At 42.1% G+C, this 26,989-nt stretch overlaps 1 protein-coding gene across 2 annotated transcripts in view; it reads right to left on the minus strand.

The window, feature by feature from the left end:
• camkmt (calmodulin-lysine N-methyltransferase) overlaps positions 1-26,989 on the minus strand; it is a 103,551-nt gene that overhangs the window by 24,878 nt on the left and 51,684 nt on the right. For both annotated transcript variants that reach the window (XM_083987589.1, XM_083987588.1), the window contains exons 4-7: positions 10,841-10,901; positions 9,318-9,369; positions 4,323-4,386; positions 794-860 (exon numbers count right to left, since the gene is read on the minus strand). In XM_083987589.1, the coding sequence (XP_083843715.1) occupies positions 794-860; positions 4,323-4,386; positions 9,318-9,369; positions 10,841-10,901 (244 nt within the window). The remainder of the gene's footprint in view (positions 1-793; positions 861-4,322; positions 4,387-9,317; positions 9,370-10,840; positions 10,902-26,989) is intronic.

Raw genomic sequence — 26,989 nt, forward strand, 5'->3', positions numbered from 1 at the left:
AGTTGGTCCAAAGCCGTCAGCTGCATATATTCAGCAAAAATTGAATAAAACCATTTATCCTGTGAAAATGTCAAAACTAAATGTTGTACAGGTGGTGAATAGGTTTAAGCATCTAATAAGGTAAACTACAATACACATATACAGCATAATTCAGCAGGTATTTGTTCAAAGATGAATTCAAGTTGAGAGAGTTTAAAACAGGACAGTGTCTTTGCATGTCTAGTGTCTACTAATCACCACAATCTGTCTTAAAAATATTTCTATGTTTTATTGTCCCTTACTTAGCATGTACTTTCATCTAATGTAGCTTCTATGTTTGCTGGTGTTGTTACCTTTGACAGGCTGGTTGTGTTTTCACCTGTGTCTGTTTGATTCTGCAGGATTCGCTACAGTACATTAAAAAAGTACTGAAGAGATGTAGCATGGGCCAAAGGCAGATCATTTGCCCTGCGCTGTGCTCTTTTTCTCTTCTAGTTGTTACTTGATTAAGAAGTGAAGATTATGAAGCTCCAACTGTGTCTTTAAAAAAGATTGGTTGATGGTTTCAGATCTATACTCCCACCCAAACTAAAACGGTATGCACTCAAGGCACTGTAAAAACATCCACTACATGTGATACAGCAGGTTATGTTTACTCATTGGCTTCAGGCAACAGTATGATGTGGACCACTCTTAGGAGGAACATTTACAATAAGCACTGCACACTTCCCACTCCTCTGTGTGGCCTCGGTGATAAAGAGCCCAGAGGAGAAGTCATGCATCCTTCTATAAAGAGCTGTGAAAATGTTCTCACCTGGTGGATACCTGCGCCGACCCAAACGTTCCAGCTTTCCTGTTCCTCTCGACCAGCCCTCGCACATCTGACGCACCACGGTCAAGGATTTATCATAGACACACATGTTACACTCTCAGCTGTAGGACAAGCTTAAAGATCACATAATAGTCAAATTAAATGGTCTCTCCTTTTGCTGTCAAAACACGTGGTGAGAGTTTAGATCAGAGAAAAAATTCATTGCTAAAAATGTACTGAATGCTTCAAGTTAGATCTCTACTGGACTTAAAAAAATTTCAATTTCTGGCACCAAGTGGCAAAACATTGGGAAGGATCATAGTTTATATGAAAACTCACTGGCAAAGAGGTTACACCGATTTTTACCAGGACTTTTTAAGTATGTATGTATATATATAATTTTGCAAATAAAACCATTTTGCTATTGAAACAGAAAGATATTAGCACAATTTATTTATATTGGATACATACACTGTATTTGCTATTTCAATTAATGTTCCAATTAATGTTATGCCTCTTCTGCCTTCATTTCCATTAGTTCATGATATTTAAACTACCAACTGACCCATCGAAAAATATACTGCTAAATTCACGAAGAGACAGTAACTCTTAGTAAGAACCCCTTTAAGTAAAAAAAAATATAAGTGGTAAGCATCAACATAGAGAAAGCATGAGTGATCAGAGATGATCTGCGGGGATAGAGAGCCTGCCTGCAGAAGCAGATCACAGCAGCCTCTAGCTGGATCAATGGGAAGGCTTTTAACCACAGACACACACACACACACTCACACTTGTCCCTCTCGCAAACACACACATGCAGATGAACGCGCACAAAGGCAGGGCGATTGATGTCAAGTTGTCTATTAAGACACTGGCTTGTGGAGTTGCAAAGCAATTCAATTAGGATTTCCTTGTCTTTAAAGCCTGCAAAGAGCTGAGACAAATCCAATCGACATAGACAGAGAGCAGGCGAGCGAGATAGAGAGAGATAGAGGGAGAGCGAGCAGGAGCGTGATAAGTTGATGAACTGATAGCTGGAGAGCCAATCCAAAATCAAAGAGGCCTTCCAAACAGATACACAATAATATGTAGGTTAGCAGCATATATTCATACACAAGCAGCAGCACACAACACATGCAGACATGCTGGACACCTGTGCATCTGTGTGTTGTGCATAGGGATGATAGGGCGAAGAGCAGAGCAGCTTACTGTAATCTCATCACCAGCACACCACTGGGGGAGAGGTCAGCACACACACACACACAGACACAGACACAGACACACTCAAGAGTTGAAAACACACAACGAAATAAAGGTGAAAAAGTGAAAGAGGGAGAGATTTGAGTATTATTGACCATTAAAGTGGAGGAATATTTGCTCCCATCACTTGAAGCGGACAAGTAGCAGCCAACGACATGCATCAATCATTCTTAATGGAACGCCAATTGATTTTCAACATGAGTATTCAAGGTCACAGCAACAGAGTTCCTCCTTTCTGTGGTGTGTGCGAGTGTGTGTGTGGGAGTGGGAGTGGGTTCCTGCACTATAAATGAGATCAACAACTTCTGAGGAATGGGGAAAATCCATTCTCTCCAATATATGTAACTGAATGTCGCGTCTATTCACAAGTTCTTTCTCTGAATTATCTTCTCATCTATTTCACTGAATAAAACGGAGTGCTATCACAACTCACAATCTCTTTCCATTGTAACACCAGCCGCACAATAAGGCCATACGAGACAAACAGTGGTCATTAGCACGAGGCTAAGACCAGCCGCTTCCTCAGTGAGAGGAAATGCCACATAGTGCCTGCGGTATGTGAATGGGCCAATTTGGCTGAGCCCAGAACAAATTATCTGTCTTTCTCAACGCTCCCTCTCTATTTCTGTGTGTTCGATCCATTCTCGCTATGATTTCACTTACAATTCGCTCTATGTGTTTGTTCTGTGAAACAAAGCGGTCAGTCAATGGCGTATTGTTTGTGTGCCCTTGTGTGTGTGTTTTACAGGCTCCGTAATGTTATTGTTTGGTCTTATTGTGATCAGTAAAGGAGCATTGTGGCTGGCTGAGACAGATATATTGTGAGCAGAGCAAAATATGGAAGTGCCACGTTGGTCAATGGGGAAGAAATGTGTATTTATATTTCCTGCTTTTGTGAAACAACTGTAAAGAGTCAGTGCGTCCTTTTCTTGTCTGTATAGTTGTATAGTGAATAAAGCCAGATCTGGAGGGACAGGAGAAAAAGGACAGGAATGATGAAAGAAAATGGAAGAAAAGAGAGAAAACAAGAGGAGATCAGACAGGGACAAGTGTGAAATGGAAAAGAAGCACGAGATGGTTTGCAAGCTGACAGAGTTGATCAATAACCCACTCAAAGAACAAATGTTGGCTTAAAAAAAAAAAAAATCAGACCTAAAGATTTGTCCCAAAAACTTAATTATAGGCCTAAACCTTAACCACACACAAAAACATTTTAACAAACCTTGATTGTTCCTTCTTCAAAAACACTCATCAAGCCCTAACCCTAGCCTTAGCATTAGATGAAGTCTCAAACAAAATCTGACAGCATGGCAATTACTGTGCTCTTAACTTGGCACTGTGGGCAGCTAGGATTGGTGGATGCCACGTTGAGCACTAGTGCTGGATATTTGTCACTGTTGGTGCCCCCATCTGCTGCTGTTGCCTAAAGATGAAAGAGGAGGATCCACTCCAGCCCAACCTCCGGTTTTAGGGATGAAAACCAGGAGGATACAGTGCACAGTGAAGTTCCTGTTTTTGAGCCTCAGCCTCAGAGCCATGTGTAGAGCTAAAGCAGGGCCAATGGAAAAACTAGATCACGTAAGAAATTACACTTGATCACAGAGCGTAGGAGAGATTTAAATAGCATCATAATTCACCAGCAATAATAATGGACTCGATTGCAAAGCCTCAATTAAGATCTATTGATGTTTAATAGGCACAGTGATTTATGACTGATTGAGCAGAAACTATGAGAATAGGATATTTCTGCTTGTTGAGTTGCAACCATTTTATTAATACATATATAAGTTGCAGAATCAAATCTATGTTACTATATTTATAAATGACGCATATACAAAAAAACACTTGGGCCTGAATGTGTCTTTTTCTTTCAGGTGTAAAATGTAACAAAGATGTGTGTGCCCATTTAAACGCTGTGACATTAGATGTGAAATTGCTGTCCGTCACAGAAAAGTTGCATATAATTATTTTCTTCTATGTAAAATACAAACTCCACAAACATCATATAATCTATTCTATATGATGTGAATTTATCACTAAAACCATACACATAACCTGTGAAATGTGTTATGTATGTGAAGGAATGTGGCTTTCATGTGAGGGAATGCACAAACCAACGACCGGCCCGCTATTTGAAACCCCAGGAGAGAAGACACGAGTATTCACAGAAACACATCCATATGAACGCATATAAATAAATGTGAGCCGGAGGAATGAGGCGGAGATGGAGAGATAGACAGAAAGAGAAGGAGAGAGGACGATGAAAGGATACTCTGAATGGACTTCTCGTTCCCATCTGATAGCAGAACTTCCTTCACGTCAGCACAAATGGCAACCTGAGAGACAGGGAGACAGGAAAGAGACAGAGAAATGAAACAACACAGAACAAAAGAACAAACCCAAAAGCACCCTTAGATGAAGCAAACATCTGAACACACACACGCACACACACACACACACACACACAATAATGACATAACCATATCTACAAAGCCTCACTCTTGGCAGCCCGGCCCGCCCCACCCTCTCTCTCCATTGCTCCCTCTCCTCCCTGCCATTTCCCTCTCTATCTTCACCCCATTTTTATGTCTGCATTATTTTAATCATTCAATCAAATCAGTCAATACTTTTATCATTGTGGCTAGCGGTGGGGGCTGCTATCTTGCTATCACTCTGTTCAGTAATTGCATTGTGACAGGGGATGATGGCAAGCGCAGAGCCTTTTCATTTGACGCTGGGTGTTTATCGGGCCAAGCCATCACTCCGTTCGCCGCTGTCACTCTGCACTCGGCTCGCCGGGCCTGCCTGATGCCCTTCATATAACTTTGCGGTGCAGACTATGAGAGACGAAGAGAAAGAGAGGGAGAGGGAGGGAGACGGGAGAATGGATAGAAAGCTTTGTGCTGCCCTGCGCGTCTCTGTGTGAGGGAGATATAGATAGAGAGGTGTGTGCTTTACTATAACCTCATCTTTTCACATTTTCTTTTCTTTGCAGATGCTTTTTTTTTATATCAGCAAGTGTGTGTCAGGCTGTCAATTTCTGTTAAGGAGCGTGTGTGTGTGTGTGTGTGTGTGTGTGTGTGTGTGTGTGTGTGTGCATAAACACATGGGTGAATGTAAGTGCAAGTAGCTATTGTGCTGGTGTGTGTGAAAATCCTGTATGACTGATTCAATGTAATCTTGAGTCATATGGCACATAGAAAGTACATGATGTAGTGTATCCGGTGCATGAAAATTTTCGGAAACAAAAAGACACACACACACACGCACACACACAAATGCACGTTTTAACTCACTCAGACACACACACACACACACACACACACACACACACACATGTTCAGGCGCTGCAGGGTGTGTGAGGGGGGTCACTGAGCACTGTGCGTTCCACCATCTGCTCAAGTGGAGGAAGCAACCTCCAGGCTGAACCAGGGCATCCAGCTGAAAGATCAAGAGCCCAACCTGGCAACCCATTAGCTACGCCCTGCCACCACCGACACTACACACAAACGAGGCTATTTTCAAATGCTAACAAAGATCCTAATCTCGACAAATACTACTCAAAGCATGAATCTGTACACCACTGTCAAGTTTACAAGTTTTAATCCAATTTTGAATCAAAAAACTATTTATGCCCTTTTGAGCAGTAATAAAATAACTTTATCCTTGTGACTGATCACTGTCAGTTTTGGTATTGATTATTACATTTTGGACCTGGATCTGACACAGGAGCTAGGAGTGTAAGAGAAGAACAATTTGAGCAGACTTTCAGTAAGAGAGAAAGATAGACAGTCTGATTAGTGAGATGGCAAAAGAAAAAAAAAAGGAATATAAGCCTTATGAAGCATATTCTAAATGATCTATATATACAGTACAGTCTATACTTCAAAGAGTTGCATGAACTTGTTCTGCTGTCAGAGATGATGAGAGGGAAAATGTGCAGTGTTGACAGCCAAGTTATTAAAAGGGAAAGTAAGTACGTCAGTGAGGAGTGTTGCAATTATTACAGTGTTATGAAGCTTGACTCAAGGAATTTGTCTGCCCGTCTCATGTCATGGTCTTAAACGTTTGCCATAAAGTCTAAAAGTAACAGAGTCTTCACAGAGTTTACAGATCAATGGCATTTTAAGGATTCACCATCTTCTTGTATTGTATTAAAAAGGTTGAATTTATTTATTAGCACTGCAGTACAATGCAGTTTTTCATCTATTTGGTCAGGAACACATTTTATAAGTTATAAACAAACTGCAATTTTGACACAGTAGTGCATTTAGAGGAAAAGTTAAAAAAGAAAAAAAGATGGTCTGTGCCAACTTTCATTAAGATCTTTCCAATAGTTGTTCAGATATTTCACTCTAAAGCTCAACTGTCAGCACCAGATGAAAAGCTAGAGGGATCACCAGAGTTGTTCAGATCACCTAGGACCCATGACTTAAACGTAAAGTTAAGTTTGTGACATTTTTACGATTTTTACGAATTCTTACTCTGGCAACCATAAGTATCTGAGCAAAATGTCATCACCATCTATTCAGTAATTGTTGAGCTATTTCAGTTTGGTCCCAAGTCATGGACCGACCCACTGACCACCAGCCAAAGACCAGCCTCGCCTCTAGCTCGGCCTAAAACCTCCAGCGAACTTGTCAGTGCAAGCCGTGTGTGGGAGAGATGATGCCTTTGAAAGCACAGGAGGCAGCCAGAGGTTGAGGGGGTGAACCATGATGAAGACATGACCAGGATGTGAGCTTTCCAGTTTGCCCAGAGACGCTTCATTTCAGGGAACGAGGCTACAAATGTTAAAGTTACACATCTTCATGTGATTTCTCGTGGCACATTAGTGATTTTGTGGAGTGTTCTTCTCTGATTACTAAGCAGATTTGCGGACATTTATTTACGCTGAACATCAGAGATACGGTAATAACATCCTCACAAAAATCACATTGAATCTAAAAATATGTATATGACGGCTGTGTGTTCAGATTTGACTGAGAGGGAGCACAATTTTAGGCAAATTGAGGCAATCGGGTGTTAAGAGTTTCAAAGTACCCCAACTGCTGCCAGGGGCTGTGTCTGTGTGCGTGCGTGTGTGTGTCTGCTGCTGCAGCTCCAACTGCTCACCTTGTTGATAAATGGGCAAAAACATGGGGACAAACTACAACAACTACAGTAACTTAATTTTTTTTCTCTTTTTGAAACACTAAACCAGCTGCACAGACGTGTCATTTCACTTTTTCCAGTATCTCAGTGTGACTCCCAGCAACTCTCACAGTCTAAAAAACCTCTGGTCATTGTACAATGTACATGAGGAATTACATCTAATATTATCACAAATTTAAGCGTGCAGGTATCGGGACTCTCCTGGAGAGAGGGTAAAAAGCGGGATGAGGCGATGAAATCAGGTTGTGAAAATGATGTAGAATCTAAAATAAGGAATTAAAGGGAGAGGTGAGTGAATGACAAAAGGCAGGGAGGCAGGGAGAGAGGGAGAGAGGGAGGGACAGACTGCAGCAACTAAAGGAATAATTAATGGACTGTTCACATGGACCGCAGAGGAAAGAAAAAAAAAAAACCTGAATGTGGTGTCAGTGACGGATGAAGGAGGGAGGAGGAGAAGGAGACGTGTGAAGGAAGGATTCCATCTCAAGCCACCAATGTCAAAACATGGTGTATTGACTGCCAGGAGATAAAACCGAGCTTTCGCACACGCACACAGACACACACACACACGCACGCACACAGATCGATGGGACACTGACGCCTGCTATGTGGAGGGGCCCTTAAGACCCTGGCTAATAAACCCTATGGCTAACAGACTGAGGTATATCTGAGTGTGTCAGTGTGTGTGTGCGTGTTTGTGTGTGTGCGTGCACATGTGTTTGTGTGTGAGTGTGAGTGTGAGAAACATGTCAATGCAGGACATCTTTTAAGCCTGTAGTGAGTCCATATACCTAGGTGTCGCTACCTGGGTGGTCTGGTGGCCGTGCGTCTGTGCATGTGTGAATTTGCTAATAAACGAAACAATAACACATAATCATAATATCTTATTGAAATAACCATTAATTAATCATAAAATCTGGCTTCACATATGAACACAATACACTGTTTTTAAATTTAAATAATCTAAAATAGTTGAAAAAACATCACATCCTCACGTCACACACAGTAAAACAGCCACATTGCCTACAGTGGTATTCATGGCTATTCTTTCCCTAGTGTGATATTGAAAGAAATCCTGCACCACATTGACAAAGTATTTTATCTTATCACAGAGTCACCTAAAGGTCCTGGTGGAGTGTTTTCTCTTAAGACATTCAACAATGAAAATTAGATTTTTTTTTTTTTTCATTTGCCAAGTAGAAAACTCTCAGTCTTAGAGAAAAGCATGGTTGACCTTGTTACTATGGATAATGTTGTCTTTAACAAGTGGCCTTGGCTGATTCTGCATCGCTTAATTCATGATAGAAATACAGCAGCAAGAGGTGCAAACTGCTGCCACATTAACAATCAAGGCATTGATATTATTCAAAAAGGCATACAAATTAAAGATAATTAATGAAGAGCTGTATTGATAAATCCAATGTGTGGATGTGACGAGCGTTAGTCTGTGATGTAACCCACTGAGGACATGAAGTAACCCCAGGATGGGGTTCAGCTGGAAACCTTACGTGTAGTAGACCCCAGAATCCATCAGTATTTATTCTAGATAAGTCATAAGTCGTTTAGAAACATCTGTCATCCAATACACTTTTAACTTATACTTATTCTTGATAAAATACTCACAATACTAAAATAATAAAAGTCACCAATCTTACAAACTTTAAAAATCATGGGCCCAATTTTGGGGCCAACAACTTTTCACAGATTACAGTAAGATGCTCTAGGATACTTTGTAAATCGTTCATATTCATCATATTTATTAGAATGCACTCGCAATTTTTTGGGGTTATTTAACCATTTAGGAGCTATAAGCACTAAAATGTTCTGTGAACACGGCCTCAGCACCAGAGATAAGACACAGGAGGAATTGATAATTTAATGTGTGTGAAGATGTGCGCACCAGTACATACAGAGATATACAGGCACATAAAAAGTGAATGATAGTGGATATGAACTGGTATGGATACTGGGTGCCCATGCTGTTTGTGTATTGATTGGCGGGGAAGCAGTTTCATTAGAGAGGCCAAGCTACTTCCCTGGAAAAATGTGTGTGTGTGTTTGTGTTTGTGTGTGTGTGTGTGTGTGTGTGTGTGTGTGTGTGTGTGTCACTTACCATGAGCCCCGCGAGACAAGTCATACCTCCCCCTAACTCACACACTGCACCCCTGAGACACAGAGAAGAAGAGAGAGTCGAGTGGGAGTGAGATTCACTGAGCTGAGCCAAAACTAGCAGTTTTCAAAAAATGTTTCAAAAATTTAAGTGGTAACACACACGTGCATGCGCGCTTAGCCACACAAGCACGCACGCACATACACAAACACAAACACACCGGCACATGCTCTGGTCTAGAGGCCCGGCACACACACACACACACATGCACACATACACAGACAGTAAACACAGCAGGGTTAGAAATATCAATTCAACCATCAACCTGAAAGCTGAATACTGAACATTGAGAAGCACAAGCTCAATCAGCGGGAAATCTGAGAAAACACACACTCTCTCTCTCTCTGTCACCCCCCCAACACACACACAGAGAGAATCCTGTAGCTTGCATGCTCATTCAACCCCTCTCTCCATCCTCTTCCTCCTTTCATCTCGCCTTCCCCTCCATCTCTACCCCTGTCCTCTTTCATCCCTCCCTACCTCCCTCCCTCTCTTTCTGACCTTCACTATGCCGCTCTGATCAATACCCCTCTCTTCCTCGCCTCCTGCCTCTTGAATGTTAAAACAGGAAATCAAAGGGTGATGTTCCACCTTGAGTGGAAATCAAAGGTGCCTGGGTGCTTTTTCAGCCCCGTGCTGCAGGGCAGGCCGGTGCTCGGCAGACGGGAGCAGGGGAAAGAGCAGCAACACAACAACGCGGCGTGGCATGGAAAGGTACAGAGTGACACGAGCGTCGGGCCTTTAAGGCCGCCGGTCGCAGGCTGATTTAAATAAGAGGGATTCCCGCTGAAGGAGCTGCATGGAGCTGTCTGGCTCTCTGACGGGTTCATTTTGTAACTTACTGATGCAGATTAACAGGTGAATATGGAGGAACTGATATATTTTGGTGTAATTACATTTGATAAAACGAGAAATAATGGACACCTTTATCTCACAGCAGCGATCTGTTAGTGTTTCCCCGGCTGCTGCTACTTCACCCTGCTCCACCTCACTGATGGTGATTTGCGTTTTCAATTTTCTCTTTAATTCCACTGAAGAGGAGAAACATTTTCCAAAGCGAGTGGTCCAGCCTTTCTTTCCCATAGCCGCGATAATTTTGCACGGGGGAAGAATGAATGATGGCCCTTTTTCCTGTTTTGTATCATAAAGCAATTTCCTGTTTCATGTGAAATAAAACGTGCTTGAAAGAAGGCCATTACACACCACCGAGCATCTCTCTGATTCGTTCACAATAACAAGTGTCTCTAAATTTAAGTGGTAAATGTTTTTACTGATGTCAAGTCTGTAGAGAAAAAATGAGAGAGACTCTTACATTTCTTATCTGTGTGGAAAATCTGAATTAGCTCACAATCTACCCTGGAGTTTAAATACAAGAGTAAAAACAATGTAGATCATAATCAAAGCTGTTAGTCTTTGTTTTTCTGGGGGATGTTGGGTTGAGTCTTTTTGTCTGAGGGGTAACTCACTTGAACATGTGACGTTTCTGCAGGCAGTAATGAGCCATCACCTCCTCCGACGGCCACACACCTATAAGTCAGAAAGAGACAAACACAGCGTTATTAAATGATCGTAACACCCGACCCGACTGATGTTACATTTCAGCAACAGATATTTATTTGCAAACATTTCTGGTGTGACACACAGCTTTGATTCCAGTGTCTAAACATCAAAACACATTAATATTGATAGAAAAGTGAAATAGAAACAATGAGCGTTCGGTGAAACATAATTGGATGCATTGTTATTTCCAGTCTGTGTTCATTTGCTTCTCTTGTGGTTTCCACCTTGCCTGTGATCCAAGGCTTCTCCGTCTCCGTCTCTGTCTGTCTGTCTGTCTATCCTAAATCCTTGCAACACACTCTCTCATTGGGCACTGTCTATACAAGGGTGTGTATGTGTATGTGTGTGTGTGTATGTGTGTGTTTATGTGTGTGACAGGGGGTCCGGTGGGTGATAATCACAGCGTGCAGGCCTGTCTGGCTTATCACCTACTGTCAGCCCTTCTCCTTCTGCTGTGCATGTAACACACACTAACACACATACACACTTGCGTGCTTGCTGCTATTTTCCCTTTCTCTCAACACACACACAGACACACACACAGACAAATACACACATCTTGGCAGTAGAAGAAGTAAACATTCATTTGAATAAAACTTCAGCTTTTCGCTTCTGGCTTTGAACAAGAAGGTTCAGCTTGGCGCCGTCTGTGTGTGTGTATGTGTATGTGTATGTGTGTGTTCGTGTGTGTGTGCGGGTGGGTGTGTGTGTTTATAAGAAGGAGTTGTTGAGAAAAAAGAATAAGGGGATATAGAATGAGTTGGAGAAAGCGAGCGAGAGAGGGAGACAGAGATAGAAAATGAGCGAGGTAACAAGAGAAAACAGGAGGCAGGAGGGGAGGGCTGGAGGAGGAGAGAGAAAAGGTGGTAGTCGATATAATAAGCGGCTTACAGGCAGTCTCTCTTCACCTCATGGGGCAGACATCACTGCTCTCTCACTCTCCCTCTCTGTGTCTATCTCGCTCGCTCGCCCCAGCTCTCTCTCTCTCTCTCTCTCTCTCTCTCTCTCTCTCTCGCTCCGGTCCGCCAAGATTAGCTCAAGCAAGCAGGATTTAATAATGCCTATTGATAAAATGTCCAAATATTCCTTTTCCCCATTAGAAAAAAACACGCTTTCTACGTCTTGGCCTGACAGCGCACACACACACACACACACACACACAAATACATTGACAGCCCGAGTAGCTACAGTGTGTGTCTACACAAAGTCAAGACACACGAGGCTTAAATAAAGTGACATTTTAAATTTCATCTGTTATCCCGCTGCAGCCAGGTGCTTGTCACACAGCACACAAACACATCGGGTGCACAGAAATATTTTCTTTTCTCATGCTACATGGTTTCAGGTACTCCATATTCTATATATGTTTTAAGAACGAGACTGGTAATATATATTTTAATGATCAATTTTAAATCAGCATAGTCTCTACATTATCACTATTTTTATAAAGATGGTGTGGTTACACCAAAACCACTAATTTCAGTCTTCAATAAATACATATTTGGTGCAACAAAGAAGCTATACATCAGCAGAACTGTCAAAGGAAAATGTCACCCAGGTTTGTTGATGGTTTTGGTAATTCTAAGGATTTAGTGATATAGGAGAGTACACAACATCCCTGAGGTTACATCCTGTATAATCTATGTTTTAATAAGCTTAGACAATGAACAAGAGAAAGAAGCAATATTATGATTCTGTATGTCTAAACTTACTCTCATCCAAATGTATAACACCTGAATCCTACAGATATGAGCCTATAAAAGGTACAACAACCAAGCCAAACCCTCCCTTTCTGATCATCTCAACACAAACCTTTGCCCTGTGAAATGTCACTCCAGCCCCTCCCCTCCATGTCGACGGATGTGTGTCACCGTGACACTTGACATCAAGGGGGCCACCCAAAGCATCTTGGGTAAATGAACAGTAGAGGGTGGTAATGCAACATTCAACTGGGTGTGATCCACCATCAAACAACATAAGCAGAAGAGGAAAAAATATGATCTTCTTTACACACACGCACATCCACACACGCACCATTTCTTTTGGTTTCATCTGATTGTGCGTTCAAGTGACTTATTAATGTCACATGAACCACAGAAGAAGAAGAAAACGAGTGTATGTGTTAAACGGAAATGCCTTCAAGGCCGTCTGTGATTATGACACCGAGAAAAATAAAACCAGATAACAATGTTTTGTCTGTTTGTAATCATGTAAAATGCTAAACCTGATATATCTTCCCATGTTTCCATACTGCCTGGATCTGTCCACAAAAGTTATGCGTCTGTGTGTGTCTGTGTTTGTGTGTGTGTGTGTGTGTGTGTGTGCGTGTGCAGGTGAGTGTGAACACATTCATGTGTGCAAGAGAAAGCAAGACAGACAGCACTAAGTAATAAAGCTTTGAAAAGCATATGTGAATCTGATGGTTAATCCTCAACTCCAATAACATTAATAGCCCGGGGTGACAAGAGCAACGGTGTTTGTGTCTGTGTGTCTGTGCATGTGTGTGCGTGCACCTGTGATAAGTATGCGGCGCCTATTGGTGAGTGTTTGCCTCCCAGGTTGAGGTGCACTGTAGGAAATGAAGGGATCAGGAGTAAAGAGCAGATTACTCTTCCTGAGGATAATGAAATTATTTCTCACCTTCAATTACTAGATGAGAAAAGGAAGCAGTGTTGCTTTGTGTTCCTGAGCATATGTGTGTGTGTATCAGTTTAATATAGTTATCAATCCCAAGCACTACACCTTGTCAATGGTGTCAAACCCGAAAACAATATATATAAATGTGGCTTATTGGGGTTGTAAGGCAAAAACATTGTTTACACTGTTGGTTCAGGAACTAAAACCATTAGATCATACAAAAAGTTTGAATTTTTTAATAGTTTTATGTTGTTTAAAGGTTGTTTAAAGTTGTACTTTCTCATGACATGCTTTTATTTCTTTTAAAATGACTCTATATTGGCTTTTATACACTTAATTGCTTTGTCTGTTTTTCTTTTCTTTGAAACCTGTTGATTTTATGTCTCGTCTGTTTTATTTTGCTGCCAGGTCAAGCACTTTTGTGTGGATTTTAAAACATGGTCTATAAATAAAGATTATTATCATTATTATTATTATTATTGTTCAACCACTGTCTGACCAGTCGCTGGCATTTATTTCAAGCACACTTTAGTCTCCAAACCCAACTGCAATTTATTTGGACAGAACAATTGTTTCATGTTTCTGTGTGGTAGCATTATTATCATTATTAAAGAGTCTACCTTTATTCATAAGACCAACCAATTTTATGTGAAGGACGTATTATTTTATTACTCATCACTTAAATGTGAAAGAGAAGGCTTTTCTTAAGCCATAGAGAAATCTCATAAAACAACTTTATTTCCACAGATGTATCAGTGGTTATCATGATCTTAATACAGTTTTCCTATTTATATTTACATGAGTCCACATTCTGCTCCATTGACTGAAACTTTCATCGCTTTTTATTGTATCTGTCAAACCTGTGAAGGCAGTCTAAAGGTCAGTTTTTGTCTTTTTTGCATATGGTACAGTTGTATAATATCTAAAGACAGTTGCATCCTGTCCATGAAATGACTTTAGGTTTGTTTTATAAACTGAACTATGAACAGCACTGGAGGAAGCAGATTTCCCAGCTGCAGGTATCTCAGTGTTATGCCATCATCTTAACCCTTCATCCCTCCACATCCTGGTGACCTGGGGTTGACCCTGGGAACCCTGGGACTTATGGCAGTGCTAATCTGGCCTCAGTAGCTGTCAGTGATCACATGCACAGGGATGGAATTAGCCACCCATTCCTCCTGGTTTCCTGCTGCTTATCCAGAATTGGTTGACGCTGGCAGCATACAGGCTAAGGTAACACGGTGACCCAGGTGTCTCTCTCCCCGCCCACTTCTTCCATGTCTTCCTGGGAGATCCCGAGGAGTTCCCTGCATGGCCAGGGATCAGCCAGTGGAGATGGGATTAGCTAAAGGGCTATTTCAAATATCTGAAAGGGATCCAGGTGCTATTTCCGGAGAGGTAACAGAGAATAACTGACTAGCTAAGCCAAACTGAGCAAACTACTTGAGACGAGGCAACGATTCTCAGCACCAACAGTAATTAAGCACAGCCTGAAACATTTCTTTGAAAAGATAACAGGATCTAATTGAGTGGGTTTGTGCTAAAAATAAATATTGATTGCTGTATTTCAGTCTGTCAAGTACTATTCATGGAACAAATATTAAAAGACAAACATCTGTATAAGACCTGCAGATGACGATTGTGCTTGCTTTCAAGGTATTAATGATGCCAGCTGTTTTATCTGAAGTTACACAAGCAGATAGATAGATAGATAGATAGATAGATAGATAGAAAGATAGATAGATAGATAGATAGATAGATAGATAGATAGATAGATAGATAGATAGATAGATAGATAGATAGATAGATAGATAGATAGATAGATAGATAGATAGATAGATAGATAGATAGATAGATAGATAGAGCATTTTTTGCTGCTTTTTGAGGAAACCCATGCTACCTCTGTTCTTTTCTCTCCAGGAAATAAAATGTCTGTTTTTGACCTTCTCTCCTCAGCCTCTGTCAGGTTTCCTGCTAAGGCCAGAGAGCTACTGTATGAGGCTCCAAAGGATAGGATGAGTAAAGGAAAAGATAAAAGAGGAGCAGGGTGGGTGATTAGGAGGGGGGAGATGAACACAGCGGAGAGGGATGCAGCGATGAAGAGGAGAATGGGGAAAAGTTTTAGAAGTGGACAGAAGAGCACCGAGGACGAGGGCAGGAAGGAGAGTCGATACGGAGACAGGGAGGGTGAAAGGCAGTTGGAAGTCCAAGTAAAATGAAAGATAGGCCACATATGATGGGCTGAAGGGGGACTGGGTGGAAAAACAGACAGAGGGGGAACGGGGATGAGAGGAGTGATAGGAGGGAGGAGGATGGAGGACAGGACGGCAAAAAAAAAAATAGACTAAGCACAGAAGGGGAGTGAGAGAGAGGTGTCAAGATGGGGTTAAGTGGGCCGTAATGTTGCTTCGTGCACGCACACACACACACACACATACGACTCTATCACTATTACATACTGATACACACAAACACACATCTCTCTGTTGGTTTTGTTCTCACATACACACACACACAGTCCTCCTCTCCCCTCAGGCCCAGCGTGTCTTCAGGCTCCGTGGCTCTCTGGCGGTGATCCGTCTCCACATTAAGCAAGGCCTCAGATAATTCCTAAGCCTCCTCCATGGCCGATCCAATAAGGGATAAGGCTCTCGGCTGGCCATGATCAACTGACAATCTGTCCTCTCACACGGCTACTTTAGTGGAGGCCAGGATTACCCCGGCCAGCCTAGACAGGGTGCACACAGTTCACAAGACCACAGAGCTGATGTGTGTGAGTGCGTGCGTGTGTGTGTGTGAGTAGAGACAGAGACAGAGACAGATTGAAGAAGATTGTAAGTGTGTGCATTTGTGAGTATGGGTATGCACATGTGGCACCGCAGTGAGGCATGAAAGAGCCGGTCACTGCATTCACTTTGTGTGACAGTCGGATCTCTGTGACAAAAAAATATGGTGCTTTGCAAAAGGTAACACTTTATGGCTCAGACTCTGTATTTTCATACTGAGTGATACACAACACTGAATGTCTGTATTCAACACTGCTGTGCATTCTGGGAGTAAAAACAGATCACTATCAATCTGCATCAAAACATCTACTTGGGAGGCGGAAGAGTGCACAGTATGTTTGAATAGCACATTTTAAAGGTGATATAAATTAGAAAATAGTTGCAAGCAGCATGTCACTCAGGCCTTGTACTGTATGAATGAAAGATTACATGGTGCAGGATATTTTTTAAGTATTGCTCGAGATAAATCTTTAAAAAGTTTTGATCTTCATATATAAATTCTAGTTGAGGGGGTGAATAAGGAAAACTGATTTTGATGCTGTGTAATTCTAAGATCTATATCCAATATTGCAGCTTTAATAACAAAAAAAATCCTTACAAAAACAAAAATCTGAATGCCACTGGAGCAACAAAAAAAAAGAAGGAAAAAAAACATGTACTGTATCATAGAGGCATGTCATCTTTTTAGGAGCCATTATACAGCCAATTAATCAGATCCATTCTCTAGAGAAGCTGCAAAGCAAACACAAGTCAACAGGGATAAAGGGAATAAAGAAACGTTGCTGATTCATTTTCTAGTATTTCAAAATCCTCCCAAAAAAAGGGGCCAAATGTTTTGTTGCCTTTGAGGACCTTCATCCACTGATAAATCAGATAGGGTCAGGCTTTATAAAAGCTTGAACTATTAATGGCAGTATGTTAATAATAATAGCAATTACGAAATGATCATTCTGCCTTGCGGGTGTGGTAAATACACATGCTGTGAATAGGCAGTTTAGATAGCCTATTCGCCTTTCACCAGAAGAGCCAGGCAGTGTGTGATAAGCATCGACATTATAGCCAACAGAGTCTGCCTTGGAGACACTCCTGATCCCTTTTTCCATTGGAATAGGCTCATTTTAACACGCATTCGCACACACACTTGCACACACACACATGCACACAAACGCGCACTTGCACACGCGCTTGGAGGACCGTGCGAGGCTTCGATAAGCGTGGCCCTTCTCTCTCTCCCTCTCTCTCTCTCTCCCTGAGTAAACATCGTTTTGGATTAGGCAGAGTATAATGAGAGCAGGGGGCTATCTGCCCACCACGCCTGCATTGTGGCCCCCCGCTCCTCTCTGAGGGGGCCGGGACCAATCTTTACTCTGCTATTTATCCCCCTCCTTTGATAGCTTACTTATCTGCTGCAAAATGCCAGGGATGACTGCCTGTCTAACTGGCCCTGTAACCGTCTGCTTGCCTTCTTGTCTTCCTGGTTCCCCGCCTGCCTGTCTGTCTGTCTCTCTGTCTATCTATCTGTCTCTCTGCTTGTCTGTCTGTCATCCTGTCTTAAAGGTGTCAACATTTTTTAAACAATTGCAAAACTACATTACATATAATTTCCTCTCTACCTTTCTGCTTTCTGCCTCTTGAACACCATCTGGTGCTGGTTCCTGTTGCAGAGGACGCCACAGCGCTATCAGTGATATTATAACAGCAGAGTATTGCTGTATATGTACAACAAGCAGAACTTGTCAATGTTCTGCTTTTTGTTCTTGAGCACCTTTTGTGTTTGAAATTATACAGTGTTTTTAGCATTTTATAGATTTTATCACTTTATGTACTAATGGAATCAAACATGGCGGGTCCATGTGAAAATGAGCAATGCAGGTGCATGTGTGCACAACACTTTGATGGGGCAGAGAAGCTACCAAGCTAACCGTTGTAGCCATTTAAATAATATGAAATCACGTTTTTCTATGTTTTTTACCTGCTTTGGAAATAAACGACTAAAAGAAGTACCACGTGGTGGCTTTTGTGTTGGAGGTGCGTTCAAATGCCACAGACCGTCCCTGTCCACATGATATGCCGATACGCTAACACTATACCTGTTCAACACACAAGCACGAAAACCAATTTTACACGTACTGTAATGTCAACTGACAGGGCAAACTATCAGTACCTGTGCCTACGGCTACCTGTGGGTGACAAAAACCTCAGACCAAAAAAGCCAACTACAGGCCTGAGATAATCTAGAAATCAACATCATCTTTACATTTATCCACTAAGTGACGAGTGACAAGTTGATTTTTCTGCTTTGTCTCAAGTCAGTATTAGTATTATCCACAAAAATTAAGACTTGCTTTTGTTAATCAATAAAGATCCAGTCTTTCACTCTAATTTGAAAAGAAAGAAGAAAAGGGTTGCCGATCTGTAATTGGTGTTCTCGTTTACATAATATCAATAGTCTATGTTTATCTTCTTTTTTTCTTAAATCATTAACTGGCTTCCTTCACCACCTTTCCCATCATGCCCTGCACCTCTCATTGACAGTGAATAGAGGGAGAGGAGTGCACTTGATGAAATTACATCTGGTGCAACTATTGTGAGGATTACAGGAGGAGAGTCAAATAAAGTGCAGAAGAAGAAATACGAGAGAGGCAACAGCAGAGATACGGCGGCACAGATTTTGAGAGGAGGAACAATCGAATGAGAGAGGAGGCAGAGAGATGTGGGGAGAGAGACGGGGGAAGGCAGAAACAAAGAGGGAGTTTGACATGCGGCTAATAGACATATCAGCGCTGAGGTGTGGGGTTTAGCTGGCAGACGAGAGCTTTGCAGAGCTTCAGTCATTGATTAGCATACGGAGAGTGGCATGGGGTCATGTGACCACCCCAGATTACACTGCACACACACACACACACACACACACAATGTAGATTGCCACAGATTGCATCTCCTTCCTTGGAGAAAGGCAAGGATGTCAAATTACAGGGTGTCACCTGCAACAAGCTTGAATGTTAATGTATATAAACAATTAGGATAGGAAAAGGAGAAAGAGAAGACTGAAGGAGAAAGGGATAGAGAGTAGGGAAAGGAAGAAAAGGAAAAAAGAGTTGGGATGGTGTGAGTGAAAAAGAGGAGAGACTGGGAGGGTGAGGAGGGCAGGAGAGAGGAGACGGCGAATGGAAGGAGAGAAGAAAGTGGAGAATGAGAAAAGGGTGCAGGGAGGAGATGAATAGGACAGCTGAGATTAAAATGACTGATGACAGGTTCTTGTTTCTTGGATCATGGAAAAAAGAATAAAGCATGACACATGAAACATGACAGCTGCCACCGAGCCCCTCCCCTGCCTTCGCCCTGCCGTGTTCTCCCTGAATGGGAACCAATATTATGTGCTATCTTCAATTTGAAATTAAAAGAATATCCGACTGAAAACTGTTCCCTTTTTGGGTTTCACTGTCAGTCCTGTGAGGTCTGATGATAGGTAGGGTGGACATTTTAACCACCTAGTCATTTTAAGACAAGTGTCACCTGATTTGACATGAAAAAAACACCGGCATCAGCTACTGATGCCTTAAAAAACACACACACAAGTGAGTCTCATCTCCGAATAAATGAGATTGTGGGAGTTGAGAACAGACCGATACCTGGTGCTGTGTCAGCTGGTCTCATGGTTACCTGAGTGATCATTCATTTTTTTCTTTGTTTGTTTTTCTGCTATAATCAACTAATCGATTCATTGAGTAATCATCGCAGCTCTTCAGCCATCATGAACTAAAAGTCTCTAAAGTGCTCAAAAAATGCCCGGGAGTCCTCTAAATGTGCGTTTAGAGGACATGCCATTAAAGAGGGGTTATTGAAACAAAAACAATTATCTGATTAAGGAGACGAGTTTAATGGATGAGACAAATGAACTGAATATAAGGCTGGAGGAAATGCAATTGCCTTGCACACAAACAACTTCTTTAAAAAACGGAAGTGGAGAGTTTATACTCGGGGCGTGTGAATAGCATTATCAATAGATCTTGAGCCCCTATATGGAAAAAGGGCAGAAAGGCACTGCTCATTTCTTACTATTAAATCAAAGCAATTCTATCAAGAAAAACATAATGAGCCTGTGTGTATCAGAAATGGTGTTATAGCTACAGCTCCACAGGAAACATATGTGAGGAGGGGGGCTATTTCAAAGCATTATTTTCTCTTGAGAGGCAGCTAGAGTCTCTCTCTGCCTCTAACGCTGATTTATTTATTTATTTATTCATTGAAAAACTCTGATCGTGTACTTTTAAGTCATACAATCAAGTGGTACAGGTGAGATTTTGGTTTTTTTTTAAGGGAGATTAAATGGATGCCACCCGCCACCCACCACCCTACCCCTCCTGGGATCGATGGCAGTCCTATTGAGGTGATGGCATCGTTTAACTTCTCCTTCACTCAGGGAATTTTATCAGTCACACAGAAAGAGGGCATCATCCTAAAGGGAGAGCCTCTGGGTTTGTGTTGCACTGAGAATTAAAAAAGAAAAAAGAAAAAGAAACACTGGTGATGCTATAAAATATGATCAAACAGGTTCCATTAAAATGAAGCTTTACTGGTAAAAACATACATCTTTTTGATATTATATGAAAATCTCTGCTTCTATTTATTGCTGGCTTTGAAAAGGCTTTTGATGAAATAAGATGGGATTTCACCATGCCAAGTAATTCAAGGTCATGCATAACCGACCTCAATGTAAGATAGTTAGTAATGGAGAAAACAGCTTAACCGTAACCGTGTAGTGAAGAAGGGGGAGATATGATTTTAGATATATATATTTTTTTATGTAGTGTTTTTTATATATATATATATATATATATTTCATTGTGTTCAATTGTTCAAAATCAATGAGTTCATGAATGTTTGAAAGTGAACACACTGTATAATACTTTGGGGGAGTGAAAACATGTTCAACCCACTAGTTTGAGTTGTATAGCACAAAATTATGAAAATTTGAAGAGGAAGGTAACTGATGGGGATAAAAAAAAAAAACGGGATATATTCAGGGAGCGTGACAGAAACGTGGAGGTGTGTGTGTGTGTGTGTGTGTGTGAGAGAGAGGAAGGAGTCAGAAATCAAATCCACTAGCGGAGCATCCAGGAGTCTGCCCAACAACTGCTCTGATGCCTTAAACATGAGACCCAGATTTTCTATCTCGGTGAAGAGGTGCAGAAGGAAGAGGAGAGCAGAAGGAGATGGGTGCGATGGATATGTGTGTGTGTGTGTGTGTGTGTGTGTGTGTGTGTGTGTGTGTGTGTGTGTGTGTTGGGGAGGTGTGTGGTGGGGTGGTGGTTGGGAGATGGAGGGTTATAAAGAGCAAAAGGGGAGGTGGCGGGGGCAAAGTAGAGGGGGCAGATCTGTTCTGGATGTGAAGACAGTGCTGCTGAGGGGCAGCCTGCCAAAATGACTGTGGAATATGTTTTAACTGTGTAAACTGGCCATAACCTGGAGCAATACACTGAAGAGGGTCTGATAGTGTTACACAGTGTTACACAGTGGCTGCTGGGTAATAGTGCCTGGATTTGCCTTACTTATGGACGTTATGATTCAATTCAATTCAATTCAATTCAATTTATTTGAGGTGGGACAGTGCAAGTTCATGAACGAAACATAAAATCGTAAACAAGCCAGATTGTAGCCACAGGCTAATTTCCATCCGTTGTCCCATACATAGATGGTCCCTGATGTTATGATGTATGATGCATTTCATAAACAGCATTTATTTCAATACAGTACATAGCAATTCATCTGGCTTTTTTTTTTTTTTAAATGAACGGATTGTTCGGTCTATAAAAAGTCACAACATTTTTTATGGTGATGATTGATGTTTGAAATAACTTGATCAACAGCATTGTTGCTTGAAAAGGCAATTGACTGTACTTATTATTGCTGATTAATCAACTCTTCCAAAATCTTTGTTTTAATCATCTCACCCTTTCTATGATAACTTTTTTTTTTAAATACAGAGGATGCCATATTGAGGATGGATTAATGGATGGATATAGTTGTAGATTTTGTTGCACACGATGTCACAACAACAGACCAGAGGACTGAGTGTTACACATTTTGGTTCTGCACAAATGTTTTATGTCTCTTGTGGAAGACGTTCAGCTGTTACAGCACTTGTGAGCGCTGTGCTGGTCCACTTGAGTCATTGGCTGCCTGTAGGGCTCGCTCCAGCTTGCGATTGGCCACACAGGTTTAACGCTCCAACCAACATCAAGCTGGCCAATTTAAATTTCCTTAGGACATATTTGGGTGGCTTGCATGTGCAGCTGAGCAGCTGCTTCCCCTGACACTGCACTGATGATGGTTGGTCAGTTTTCATTTTGACTAATTTGGTTACAACCATCCAAGACGTTGTATTACACAGGCAATCATGTTTTAATTATCTGTGAGAAAGATTAATAACACAAAGATTAATTCACTTTTTTGGAATAAATATTGGCTCAAGCTTTCAGCCTTTGTTGGCTCCAGATGGTCGACATTATTTTTGCTCTGAGCTTTAATAGTTTGTCAGCTGAATCACCTCACTGGTTCCAGTTCAGCCACTGCAGAAACATTAAAGAGACTGAGGTCACATTTGTGAATTTGGACAGAATTTTGATATCTGATATTGAACATTTGGCAAGAATAACAAGCCACAGTGGCTGTATGGCTTGACAGTGAGGAGACTGAAATGCTTTCAGACTGAAATATAAAAGGATGAGGCTGAACTTGTGAGCCACAGACCAGTGGTGAGTGAGGGGTGAAGGCAGTTTATGAGAAGGTGAGAGCGGGGCAGGAGGAAGGTTAATGGGGTGATGTGGGTGAATTTGTGAGCAGATGATTCAAACGGGTGTGGGCAGTGGTGATTGGAAGGAGGAGTGGTGGTGGCAGGGTGTTAATTTGGGTGGTTCAGAGGAAGAAGAAGATCCCCGGGGCTTTCTGCCACTCTCTCTCTCTCTCTTTCTCCCTCTCTCAGCTAAAATAAACTGCACTGCGACAAACTCGCTATGAGAGGCCAGCGAGCGTGTGCACGTGATATACCAGTGGCCGTGTGTATTTCCAGCTGAGTTAGAGGCTGTGTGTGTATTTGCATCTGTGTGTGTGTGTGCGTGCATCCACATGTGTTTGTGTGTGTGTGTGTGGCAGGCCGCCTGAAGGCTCCCTGTGTGCAAGCATTTCATTGGAGAGGCAGATGAGCAGGGCAGATATCCTGGGGCGGCCTGGCAGTGGCCAGAGCTTTATCTGAGCTGAAATGATTTTAGCACTCCGTTTTGGAGTACTAACCCAGGAGCAATGTCAACCCCTCCTCCTCCTCCTCCTCCTCCTCCTCCTCCTTCTACATCTCCTCCTCCTCCCTATCCTTTTCTCCTTCCTTCGCTCTTTCTCTGTCACTTTGTCATTTTCTCCTCTATACTCTGCTTCTCATTCTCTTATCCCCTCGACTCATCTCTCTCTGTCTTTGTCCATCTCTGGCTGGCTCTACTGGCGACTACACCACAGAAGGAATAGACAGAGAGAAAAGGGAGAATAGTGGAAAAATACTTTTTCATTTACAAAACCAGCTCTCAGTTATTACCAGCCGTGACAGAGGGGCTTGTATTGTTTTCATATTGAGAATCTGTGTGTGTGTCTTCAGGGCAAACAGTCCTAAAGAAACCTACTGTACAGAAACTACCACAGAGGAGGTTTCAAGTGCTTTGGCAATTGGCAGTTGGAGATGGTCTTTAATTTGTTGTGTTTATTCAGTTTTCCAACCGTTTACACTGTGGATGTTATATATTATGTGGAAAAATAAAGTGACAGTCCATGAAGCAAAACTATGCAATTAAGTCTGAGCACTGCTTCATTTTACATCCATTAATCCTCAATTAATCATTTAAGACTTTAAGAAGAGTAAAATTCACGATTTATTGTGATAGAGGATCACATTCTCATGCTTAAGTGTTACTTTTAATAAATGTTCAAAATAATTATTTTTCCAATTGATTTTCTCATTAAACATGAATTGTGTTCATATCAATTGTGCAAGAGTCAGAGCACTCAATAATGCGTTTAAGTAACTTGACAGGTTTAAATCACACTGTATAGGCAGCTTTGTGTACGTGTGGTATAGTGCGGTGGGTTTGTGAAACCCACCTGGATGTGCTAGTTGGAAACACTGACATTAAAAGGCATTCCACTGCATTTTCCCAGTAGGAGGCTGAATAGTCATACTTTTCTAGTTGTCAGGAACGCAGCATTACAGGAGGACTAATCCAAGGGGAGCCTCCTCCACCCTCCGCCTCCCGCCTCTCTCAGCCTCGTGTACTTATTACCTCTACGAAATGTCCCATATTTTACATGAGACTCTCAGGCAGAGGCACGCTGCTCTTCTGCAATCAAAGCCATTATCACACTGGGTCGGTGGGTAAGGCCCACCAAGCAGCAGCAGCGTGGATGGCCACCTTTCCCAGTCCTCCACACTCATCTCCCCACTGTCTGTCTCTACCCGTTCCCCATCTCACCCCACCGCCATCATGGTCACCACTCTCTCTCTCTCTCCCTCTTTCTCTTTCTCTTTCTGTCACTGCATTTACTTTGGCTGCCACATGGGGAATTAAGTGGTATTACGAGGAAAGGCTTCTAGCTGAGCTTAACTGCATTACAAGAACAGGTAATACACCCTGAGAGTGTGTGTGTGAGAGGAGGGAATAGAGGGTAAAGGGACAAATGGGTCTTGTGGGTGCAGGAGAAAGACTGAGGAATGGGGAGAGAGAGAGAGAGAAAGAAAAGAGGTCTTAAGTGAATTGTCAACTCAAACGCTCTAATCACAGTGAAAGCTCTGGACAAAGAGCACCCACGGACGTCAACAGAGCACACCCCGGGGGCAACAAAAGGCCACTTAGCCCTATCTAACTCTCCCTACCTCTATCTGCTTCTCTCACTGTATATAGAAGCAGTTCTCTCCAAAATAATACCTTCCACAACACCTGAGAGATGAAGGGAGACAAAGAGACCAAGAAATGGACAAAAGCATTGAGGAATGATATACACTATGTACAATATGTGGGCATTTGGACAAATCGTCAGGCAAAAGGACTGCTGCAAAAGTCTCTAACGCAGATCAAGTTACAGCGACAATGATGATGCTTTGATGGAGGTCATAGTGGACTCTTGACCTAACTCATCACTTCTCTCTTTTCCCTGACGGTCAGCGTTAAGCTCATTCAACTTTGCAAGTAACAAGTGTTAAGATAAATCCAAAAGCCGTGCACCATCACCCAGATGCTTAATCTCTGCACAGCACTGACTTCATCTTTAAGATCTTCGAATGTTTGCCCAAATCTCTCCCTCTGCCTCCCACTTTAGCTCAAAGGAAGCAGCTTCACCAAGGAGCCATTGTCACAGACTTCCTCACCACAAATAATCTGCACAATTTCTACAGCGACGTCCGTGACTTCACCCAGTGTAAGCACATTTCTGCAGAGCGTGTAACTGAGAAAACTGAAATTCCCGGTCTTGGCTTGAGCACGCAACAAAGCTGTGATGGAGATGAGCTATTAATTGATTTGAGTCACTAATGTAGTTTTTAAAAGCACTTCAAATATCCTTTCACATTTTACCTTTCAAGGGAACGTTTTTACAAAGCTCCTCTTTTGTCGGCATATCTTCATGCACATGCATGTGAACAAAAACGCATGGCTGTGAAGCGTCAATAGGATCCGTTGATTCGGGAGATTTTTCTGTTCTGGCCGTGTTGCTTGATAACTGGATGGCCTTCATGGCGATTATGATTTCTTGCATATTTCTTGAATGTTTTTGATCATTTTGTCTGCTTCTCCCGGGAGTCTCTTTCACCAGCTTCACATCCTTTTGGATTTTTGTCCTTGGCAAGTATATGCCATTGACTGTTCATGTCTTTGTACGTCCTGCTTGTTGACCAGCAAGTTTGTAAATAAAGTTCCTTGAGCTGGGAACTCACTTTTCCTATGATACAGCCTTGTTTTACACTATGAGGTTGACAGACAAATAGAAATGATTGTGTTTACATGAAAGAATAAATACATTTATTTCACATAATATGACAGCACCGACACTTCTTTGTGTGCCCTGCATAATATAGTAGGTTGTACATTGTTATCGTATATCAAAAAGGGAGGACAAGAGCGGACAGGACCGGATCACAGCACAAAGACCTTCTCCTCAGCTGATTGGAGGAGTTTCTAACAGAGCCCTCACTGGCCTCCACTCCAGCCCTCAGCAGCTCTGCAGGACCTCCACTTTCCATAAAGCCCATAGGCAGATCACTGGCTCCCCAGGGCTATGCAGCCATGATGGCTCTATTCAGCAGTCCTGATAATGCTATGCTGATTGTCTGAGCACAGCTAGCACGTTGTGTGGCTAAGCATGGGTCATTTCCTCGTTTCCCCCATGTCTCTTTTCAAATGTCCAGGCAGGGAGGGCCTTTACTGGGGCAATGGGGAGCCAATGATGGTGACTAAAGACGGAGGTTTCTGCATGCGAGGAGTCAAACTGAAATACTGAGCGACGCGTAGACATTATTGAAAAAAAGAAATGTCTGCAGAAAGTTGCCAGCGTCCCCTTTAGAGTGTGTCTATTGTGTAAAGTGACAAAGGAGAGCTC

Source organism: Trachurus trachurus (assembly GCF_905171665.1).
Source record: "Trachurus trachurus genome assembly, chromosome: 15".
Classification (NCBI taxonomy): Eukaryota; Metazoa; Chordata; class Actinopteri; order Carangiformes; family Carangidae; genus Trachurus; species Trachurus trachurus.